Source organism: Myotis brandtii, unplaced genomic scaffold (assembly GCF_000412655.1).
Source record: "Myotis brandtii unplaced genomic scaffold, ASM41265v1 scaffold112, whole genome shotgun sequence".
Taxonomy (NCBI): domain Eukaryota; kingdom Metazoa; phylum Chordata; class Mammalia; order Chiroptera; family Vespertilionidae; genus Myotis; species Myotis brandtii.
This window is the reverse complement of record NW_005353838.1, coordinates 5,456,248-5,466,625: the sequence shown is the minus strand read 5'-3', so window position 1 is coordinate 5,466,625 and position 10,378 is coordinate 5,456,248. Positions and strand designations below refer to the sequence as shown.

The 10,378-nt window shown below is 44.6% G+C and overlaps 1 protein-coding gene across 1 annotated transcript; it reads left to right on the top strand.

The window, feature by feature from the left end:
- Nucleotides 1-9,233: 9,233 nt before the first annotated feature.
- LOC102253842 (signal recognition particle 19 kDa protein-like) lies at nucleotides 9,234-9,994 on the top strand. Its single transcript, XM_014547245.1, has 3 exons — nucleotides 9,234-9,280; nucleotides 9,523-9,586; nucleotides 9,659-9,994. The coding sequence occupies exons 1-3, from the start codon at nucleotides 9,234-9,236 to the stop codon at nucleotides 9,920-9,922; spliced, it is 375 nt and encodes a 124-aa protein (XP_014402731.1). The 3' UTR covers nucleotides 9,923-9,994.
- Nucleotides 9,995-10,378: the final 384 nt, after the last annotated feature.

The following is a 10,378-nucleotide window of genomic DNA, read 5'->3' as shown; positions in this document are numbered from 1 at the left end:
TTTTTTTGGCATTCTCACTAAGATCCTTGAAGATCTCACTAAGTTCCTCAGAGGTTTCTAGAAGATTCTTGAGTAACCTTATAGCTGCGGTTTTGAACTCTATATCCAGTAGTTTTCTTTCTTCCATTTCTTTCATATGTGACATGTTTCTTTGTCTCTGCATTTTGGCTGCTTCCCTGTGTTTGTTTCTATGTATTGGGTAGCTGCTAAGTCTCCTTGAGTTGATAGAGTGGCCTTGTGTAGTAGGTGTCCTATAGGGCCCAGTGGCTCAGCCTCCCCAATCACCTGAGGTGGACACTCTTGGTGCACCCCTTTGTGGGCTGTGTGCACAGTTTTATTGTAGTTGAGCCTTGATTGCTGTCACTGGGAGGAATTGACCTCCAGGACAATTGGCTGCGGGGACCAGCCGTGACTACAGTGGGAGAGCTGCTGTGCAGGAGACACCCTTATGGGCAGGACTTCCTTCAGTACAGCTTCCCTTACCTTAATATAATTACAAAACTGACATTCCCAACAGACAGGCGTTTATTCTTCCTAGGGGTCCTCCCAGTGGCCAGCCCCTCTAGTCTTCAGAGGGAAGCTGCCAGCTCCCTCCACTCTTTGCCAGTCAATCTGCACCCTGGCAGAACAAGTCACTGAGAGGGCTTTTTCCAAAAGAGCTATATTGTAAAAGTCTATCAGCTTCCCATTCCTCCCACCTCATTTATCCTTCATTTTTACACACACACACACACACACACACACACACATGCCTGCTTTTTACACACATTCCTCTGATGTTTCAAAGGATTGATTTGACCTGTAGTAAATCCAGACCTCTGCACTAATTAGCCTCTGGACCATCAAGCATCTACTTAGGTTTTGAATCTCAGATCTGCCTTTTACATGTTGTATTCATTTCACTAATTACAAAACCTCTCTAAAGCCTCAGTTTCTTCATCTCTAAAATTGGGTGGTTATAGTCATTATCACTCCATAGGGCTGTTTGCAGAGTTAATAAGATTGTGCATTCACAGTGCCCAGCACATAGAAACTACTTTATAAATGAGGGTATAACTACTTTTTTAAAAATCTGTTGTTTTGAAGGGTCTGACTTTAATGTATGAAAATCAAAGATGATTTTAAGAACTCACCTAAATCATAGACAGGATTATTTAGTGAGGGATTTAATTTTTCCTGAACAATTCACTATGAACAAAATTGTTTAAAATGATACTTCTAAAGGGCAAACTTATTACACAATGACACTTCCAAGGTTTATTATTCCTAGTATTTAACTACTTATCTCTTCAATTTTAACACAAAGCTAATCATTAATATTATTGTATTCTAGAAGTAATTATTTTAAAAGCTTTTGCTGTAATAACTGAAGCCAATCTGGCTATTCCTGGTATTGGAGAAGGTAAAAAGTGTTTATTTTTTTAGAACTGACATTCAAGAGATTGATTTTTGATGCCAAGAAATCACTTAGCATTCATGTGACTTCGATTTCACAGAACCTTGAAATATGTTTATGCTTAATCAAAATTCTTCCTAGAGGCAAAATGCCAACAACTTCTCTCTTGTACCTTCCCTAACATACCTCCGAGAGAAATTAGAGACAAGGTCATGACCTAGTGCTCATCAGCCCTGCAAGCAAACACTTTGGGATGTCATAAGTAGCCACCCATGAGTTCCAATCACATTTCTTCTCGGCACTTCTTGCCCGATGGATAATATTGTACCTAGCTTTCCAGTAGAGAAACTGAGCCCCAGAAGTGGAATGAAAAGGCTGACATCAGAATATCTATATATATAAAAGCCTAAGTGACCATTATGACAGAACGACTGGAACTATTGGAACGGCCAGTCACTATGACATGCACTGACCACCAGGGGGCAGATGCTCAACGCAGGAGCTGCCCCCAGCCTGCAGGCCCTGACTGCCGATGGGGACTGCTGGCCAACCTTCCGGGTCCCTCCCCTTGGCCGGTAGGCCCCGATCGCCCTATCGGGGCTGGGCCCCAGGTTGGGACGGGGAACTGGGGGTGGGTGGCAGTGGACGCGGGCAGTGAGGGAAGGAGGAGTTGGGGGAGGGATGCGGGGAACCATGTGGTGGCAGTGCACGGGTGGCAAGGGAAGGAGGAGGCAGGGAGGCAGGAAGGCAGGGAGGCGGGGAACCTGATCAGCCCTGATCGCCAGCCAGGCTCAGGGACCCCACCTGTGCACCAATTTTATGCACTGGGCCTCTAGTTCATTAAGATAAAATCACTGACATCTCCATGCTTGGGCTCTAGTGCCCATCATTCATGGTGTGAAATTTAAAGGGTCAGTAAAGGATCTGCATACAGAATTTGCAGAATACTATCTATACCCCATTTCTGTAGGAAAAAAAGTGTGTGTTGTGGGTGTGTGATATAAATGCATAGAAAGAGCCCTAGGCAGATTCCCTTCAGTCACTATGGGTGACTCCTTCTGCAGAGGGGAACAGTGATGTAGGGGAAATAAGGAGGGCTTCCATAGTTTGCTCTTTTTACTTCTCTATCATTTGCATATTTTATAATGATATTTCAGGCATTAATATTTATAATTTTTTACCTTAGAAAAATCAAGTAAAGGACCAGTTCTAACAAGTAACCACAGAAATGAGCTTATCCTTCCTTGAAGGCACAAAAAACTCCACTGGTGATTAATGAGTGCAATAATCTTCATCAAATTTTTCAGACAAGCCTTTTATTGCTCACCTACCATGCATTATGCTGGGTGCTGCTCTTGTGTACACTACCTCACTGGAGCCTCACAAAATCCCCATAAGAGATATATTCAAATTTTTATTTTTTAAGGTATTTGGGGGCACTTGGGTTATAAAAATGGAATAATTTATGTAGCTCTTCATGTAGCCCTTTTCCTCATATATCTTTTACCACTTCATCCTCTTAAAATATATCAAAAATCAAAGTTCAAGAGATTATTATTCCTAATTTATACACATGGAATCTAAAGCTCAAAAAAGATAACTCACTCAAGATTACACATGAATTAGGTATGATACTGAGAAACAACAACGAGGTATCCCAATTCTCAACCTTAATGCTCTTGCCACCAGAGTGTGGCCCAGCTGGCCCAATCATGTCCACCATCCTAACGCCTGTACTTGTTCACAGGGAGACTGGATGTTAGCTCTGGGAGGGGCCTTAGTGAGGACCATCTCACCCAGGGGCTCTCAATCCTGGCTACACATTAGAAACACCTGGAGAGCTTTCTTATTTTTTAATAGTCTTTTAATTCATTTTTTAGATAGAGAGGAAGGGAAAGAGATAGAAACATCAATGATGAGAGAGAATCATCCATTGGCTGCCTCCTACATGCCCCCCACTGGGGATTGAGCCCACAGCCCAGACATGTGCTCTAACTGGGAAATCAAACCGGTGACTTCTTGGTGCATAAGACAACACTAAGTCCACTTAGCCACACAGGCCAGGCACCTGGAGAGCTTTTGAGATCTATCAATCTCAGATTTATTAAATCAGAATCCATATTGGTAGGGTCCCGACACCTGTATTTTGTGGACACTCTTCAGTGGTTCTCATATGTAGTCAGAATTGAGAACCAACAATTTAGCCTTTAAAATGACAAATAGTTGTCATTTTAAATGCTAACTCCATTGAAAGAGGTATGGAGAGTGCTGTCTGAGGAGGACATGAGTTCGAATTTGAGCTCAGGGGGAGACAGTGCTGTTGTGTCTGCTGTGCGCAAAGGAGGGGTGGGTGACACATGAGCTGTATGCAGCCAATCCTGATCGAGGAGGAAACCGAGGCCAGAGAGCTTACATGATGATTTACTTCGGTAACAAAACCAGTTCGTGGCAGAGCCAAGTCTAAACTCAGGTTTCCTGACATTTAGGTCAGTCCTTCATTTGTTAATGTAACTGAGTAGCTCCCAAACCTTCATGACCACCAGGAAGACATAGACCAGCCTGTGATTAACCTGACTGTGCCACCCACCACACACATGCCCATATCCAGCGTCACTCATGTCAGAGTGAGAAGAGGCTCCTGAAACAGGCGTGGCCACAGTGGCCAAGTAAGCACCAGGTGCTTTCAGTAACCAACTGCTCTCCACTGCTGCTACCATTCAGGTTGGCCTTTAAAGAGAGACAGAAAAGTAATGCTGGGCCTGGGTTTGGGAGCTGTGGCCACAGCTTCAGCCTATTACTAAGCCACGGGAGAGGCCGCTCAGGAACGTGCCTGGCAATGGGCACCAGGCGGCCTCCTGCCATGCCCAGGCACATTTCTCTGGTGCCCAAATCACTGCCTGTCTTAGAAGCCCATTTGAGGGGGTGAGATGGGGGCGGGACTCGTGTGTGTGTGTGTGTGTGTGTGTGTGTGTGTGTGTGTGTGTGACTCCGGGATCTGTCATAAAGGCCCCATGAGTCACCTACTTCCTGACCAACACACTGTGGAGCCAGCTTCAGGATGCACAAATGCACAGGAAAAGAACCTCTTGGCCAGGAGTGGGTTATGTTTTCATCCAACTGGTTACTTTTAATATAAATTCACACACACAGCACTCGAGTTAAAAGTCAAGTTTAGTGTCTTTTCAATGAGACAATGTTCTGTTCAAAATGGCTTATTTTTTATTGTGGCAAAATATACATAGCATAAATTTTACCATTTTAAGTGAATAGTTCAGTGGCATTAAGTACATTCACATCGTTGTGCAACCATCTATCTCCAGCAATTTTTCATCTCCCCAAACTGAAATTCTGTACCCATTAAACAATACCTCACCATTCTCCCTCCTCCCAGTCCTGGTACCTACCATTCTACTTCTTATCTCTATGAATTTGATGACACTATCTGTCCATAATGGTTTACTTCATTAATCATTTATCACTTCATTGTTATCCTTTTCAATGGAAAAAAATGGGTAATGCTTTGGTTTCTTGGTATCTAGTTCTTTGAGAATCCCCTAAATATAAATAGAAATGATTCTCTGGGATTTATATTCCCATTGGGTAGCTATAGATGGAGAAGCTGGGATGACCAGCGGGTGCTCGAGTTGAGCAAAGAAGTAAGTTTCACAGCACCAAGCCTTTACACACCCTAGTTGTTCATACAAAGAGAAACTAGTGCACCACAATCCCAAACCTTCCACAGGTGGGTAAAGGTGCATTGAAAGGCAAACAGCACGTGAGCCAAATCACATCGATAGGGTCCCCTACCTTACCAATTGTTAATACTGTGCCTCAAAACGCACCTGCAGACCAGCTCTGACTGCACACCTCTGCAGGAAGGGGGAGGCCAAAAGGACTGCAGCTGCTTCCACTCACTGTTCCAGGTGGTACCTCGCAAAGCACACTTCCTGCACTTGGCCGCTGGTCTCAGGCCAGTGTGGACAACCCTCCAGTGTATAGGCTCAGGATAATCAGAAAGAGGTCATGGCTAAAAAGCCCTGTTGAGGGTTTATTGGTAGTTTAAGCAAAGGCTCTGGAAGACTGGTCCATGGACACCCTGCCCCACGGCTATCATGACCCAATGAAAAGTAAAAAATATCTTGGGATTCATGAATATTTTCCATGAACTGACCAAGATGGGTGCTGTGAGGAATACCAAGACATTTAAAAAGCATGATGCCTTCCTTGAAGGAACTCACATCCTGGTTAAGAATTGGGACTCAGAGCCGGGGTTTCCAATGAGGTGGGACTGCCTGCAGGACGCCGCATTCATACGTGTGGGAGGAAGGTGCTAGCGGAGTTGGGTTCTTTTGGGAAGAAAGGCTTCCTGAAGAAGTTGAGTCTTGGGACTCTCAGAGGCTGGTTCTTTTAAAACGTGTGGTCTCTTTGGAATACAGTCGCATCTGACAGCTTTTTAAATTTATGCTTTTTGATCTCTTTGGAACAGCCCTCATTCACATGCTGCCAACCCCCCAGTTGCTGATCCCTGAGAGAAGACCTACCCTCCACCAAGCTATTGCCGACAGAGGGCCCGCAGCCCAGCAGCAGCCAATTTCTAGAGGACCAGAGGCACTATCGGAGGCCTCGCCTGCTGATTCATTTCCACACCTTTTTGAGCTCCACCCACAGAACAATGTGCAGAAGCATTTCCAACAGCTCACACTGAATGCCCTCCCTAACATCCTAAAGCAGCTACAAAGGAAATGAATGGTTCCCCCAGAGGCCTTTATTTATACAAATGTAAAAACCCCAAAAAAATACTTTCCCAGACTTGTAGACCTCTTTGTGCTATTGGTTTTTTCTCCTGCTGCTTGGAATGAAAGAAAGCAAATGATTCAAAAATAAAACCCCTTCAGTAATACATGACAATAATGATAGTTTGTTGGCAAATGGTGGACCATTGTAAGCAAATACAGGCATGGGGTCAGCACACACACACACATGCACGCACGCAGGCCAGTGATCTTTTCAAACTTAAATATGATCTGCTCCCCCGCTCCCTCACTCCCCCCCCACACACACACCTCCCCCAACCATTTCCCTCCATAAAATGCTTGAATGGCTTCTCATTGCTCATGGGATAAAGGCCAAATTCCTAATGAGGCCCACAGGGCTTGCCTGTCTGTCCCTGAAGCCTCTCCAGCCTTTCACATCCTTTTCTCACTGCCCCACAAGTATGTCCCTTCTTTCTTCCAGTTCTGCAGTTGTATCACACTCCCTCCAGTCTTGGAGCCTGTATGCATGCTATTCTTCCTTCTTGGAATACTGTTCCCACTAATCCCTTCATCTACTTTAACATGTAGCATTCTTTACATCTCAACACAAACTACACTTGCTTAGGGCAACAGTCCCTGACCTCCCCATCTCCCCATTTAGTGCCTCTAGCCCCATCATCATTTTCCTCATGTGCTAAATGAGGCTACCACTTCTCCTGTCACTTTCCAGATTTCCCAGGAATAGTAATATGGGAAGGCAGATATAGACTAAATGTCTATTCTAATTTTCTAGTGTGCCTTTCTGTACTGCAGAGGCTGGAAAGCTAACACTTAGTTTCTAGACTCCCTTGCAGCTATGTTTTAGGGTAATTTGGGTCCTACTAAGCAGACATCCTTGCACAGAGCTTGGATTTAAAAAGTTAAGAAGAGAGAGGGGTGGACATGAAGTATGCATTCTGCTAATGCAAATCAAAACTGGAGTCACATGGCGTTAGAGGCAGCAGTTCTGATCCCCAAATTACAATGACGGCAGTATATTCTTAGAGCCAACATTTCTGGCAGTGTCTTCCTGATTGTGGCAGAAGTAGGCACTCTCTGGTCAAGCTAGTTCTGGGATACAGCTCTGAAAGTCATTCCTGGAGGCCCAGCCTGAAGCCCGCTCCTTGCAAGCACCTAATCCTCTATAGTAAGTAACTCTTTTTCTGCTTAAACTACTAGAGTGATTTCTGTTACCTGTGCAGAATCCTGTCTGATATATTTGGGTAAAGTGCCTCAAGAACTATAAACTGCTATGGAAATGTAAGTTATGGTTACTTATCAAGGTCCCAGAGCTATCATCTGGAAAGGTGGCCCGGGAATAGCTCTCAGCCACTATATGTGCAGATTCAGGAAGAGCAGGCAAGTGGCCATACTCTTGAGACAGTCTCTCCAGGGCAAATAACCATTTTAAACCAGAATCCACACCTGAAACATGGAGGTGTCTCGAAGTGTCATTTGGAGATCCAGCTCCCTTCTACAGTCTTGTTTCCCCTATCTGAAAAACAGGAAGTCTGGGCTTTGCAGTGTGTGGCATTTGAGTGAGGGTTTTCTAGAGTTGAGCATTTCCTAAAGCATGTCCAGGAAAAGCCAACATTCCTTTATCAGGTGGAAATCTCATGAGTCACTCTAAATGGCTCATACATACCATTCTCTCTTTGGTGAGTCTGTCCTGTCTCCTTGATGCTTGCTCATTCTGCAGTCATTCCCAGCCCAGAGAGGCGCTAGGTGCTGCTTTAGGTGCTGCTCACTCCCCTCTCATTGTTCCACTGCACAGGGCAGACAGACCATCTCAGCACCTGGTCATGCTAGCCCTGGTTCAAGCTACTGGGGTGACAGCGCAGAGGTCTTGCTTCTTCAGCACATTTTTCCTCCAGCTGTCTACAAACTCTTGGCTCAGCTACACAGAGCTCAGCTGGAATGCCCTGGGTGTGGCATTCATGAGCCTGAATGGAAAACCTGAAGCCCAGTGGGAGGGTGAGTGAGACAGTACAAACATCACCTAAAGCAGCTTTGAGGCCTCTGATTATTTCTCCATCTCATTTTACCACTCCTTAAAGGCTTGTGGTGATCACCTGCCAGGATGAAAGTGGCTCAGCTAAAGGGGCTAGCAGAGAAGAAGGGATGAGTGACAGATTAAACACACAGAGACTTGGAGATGTGACTCAAGAGAAATGGCGGGGGGAGAGAAAAAATAAAACAAAACCTGATAAAATTGTGTTTCTTGCTGGCCTGTGTAAAAATGAACTTGTATCCTTCTAGGTGGGAAACTTCCCTTTTTGATGCAACAGGGAGCTCATCTGTGTTCTGGGTGAGACTGGGAACTCTAGGAGCAGTCTTTCGGGGGTCACTCCTCAGACAGAGCTCAGGGCCCAGCTGCCTTTGGGGAAGGTGTGGCCTAGCTAAAGAAACCCCCATATTCATCCTGTTTTTGTCTAGAGCAGCCCCAGCCATATTTGTTTTATATTTTACAATATATTTTTATTGATTTCAGAGAGGAAGGGAGAGGGAAAGATAGAAACATCAATGATGAGAGAGAATCACTGATCAGCTGCCTCCTGCACACCCCCTATGGGGGATTGAGCCAACCTGGGGGATAGAAACATCAATGATGAGAGAGAATCACTGATCAGCTGCCTCCTGCACACCCCCTATGGGGGATTGAGCCCGCAACCTGGGGATGTGCCCTGACCGGGAATTGAACCATGACCTCCTGGTTCATAGGCTGACACACACCTATACTGGCCAACCCATATTTGCTTTATATGTTGGGCTTCTTGAATGATTCCACTTGAAGAAAGGGACATATTTGGTTTAAATATTTTTATTGATTGATTTGAGAAAGAGAAACATCGATTTGTTGTTACTCTCTTATTTATGCATTCATTTGTTGATTCTTGTATGTGTCCTGACTGGAGATCAAATGTGCAACCTTGGCACATCGGGACAATGCTCTAACCAACTGAGCTACCCAGCCAGGGTGGGACATATTTGATTTTAAAAAGAGGAAGATCTGGTGGGTCTCAGCCCGGTGGGCACGGGCGGAGATGGCTTGCACAGCGGCCGGCCAAGACAGGTTTATTTGTATTAAGAGGCCTGGTGCACGAAATTCGTACATGGGTAGGGTCCCTGGGCCTGACAGGTGATCAGGACCGATTGGGGCCTTCTGGCTGCCAGCCAGGGCCTCCCTTCCCCGGCTGCCGGCCCGGGCCTTCCTTCATTCTGCACCGCCCCCTGGTGGTCAGCGTACGTCATAGCGAGCAATTGAACTCCCGGTCTCCAGGTTGAACTCCCGAGGGGACATTTTGCATAGTAGCCTTTTATATATGTATATAGATACCCTGCTTATTTAAATAACAAGAAGATCATCTCGGAGGGTAGGCAAATCCCCAAAAGTAAGGCTGTTGAAAAGCCTACAGCTACAGAGATTTAAGATGTGCACTCAGCCATTGGATTTAATGCATTTTGTGAGGAAAAAAAAATGTACTCCAGAGAACGGAATCGTAATGCTCAGTACAGGGGCAGAGACCGGGTTCAACTCAAACAGGAAGTTGGCAGCCTCTGTCTTGTACAAGTCCCACCACATAAGTCAGTAATGTTGTATACAGCGGAAATGATTCCTAAACTAAAAACAAGGACACGAAAAGCAGGAGATAGTGACCAAACTCTTCAGCAAGGAGAAAGAAGTAAAAAAAGGGAAAGGAAAGAAGTGACTTGGCAAGACAATCAAGTCTGACATACTACTGTAAGAGACGTGGATGGAGGTTTCTGATTTGTATCTGAGAGAAACTGAAGCTTTTTGTTTGTATCATTTACTAGTAACTGAACTATGAACATTTGTGCCTCCCAGCTTTAGCATGAGAGTTGACAATGAAATAAATTTACATCAAAAGTTTGCATCTAGCTCTTATGCAGTATAAAAGAAAATTGTTTTGCCTTTCAATGCAGTATTTGTGGAAGAAAGAAGCTTATTTTTAAATGGACTACGCCTCTACCATAAGTTACCTGAAATCCTGTATCTGTGCTCTATGTAAACATATTGAGATAAATTAGTTTAGTAAGTTTAATAATAAATGAGTTTGAAAGACGTATTATTCACCTTTTAAGCTAATGAGATAAAATTTAAAACTGACAAAAAAATAAAAAGAGGAAGAGCTGGGAAGTCATTGGTCTGAGGAAGAAACGCTAGACT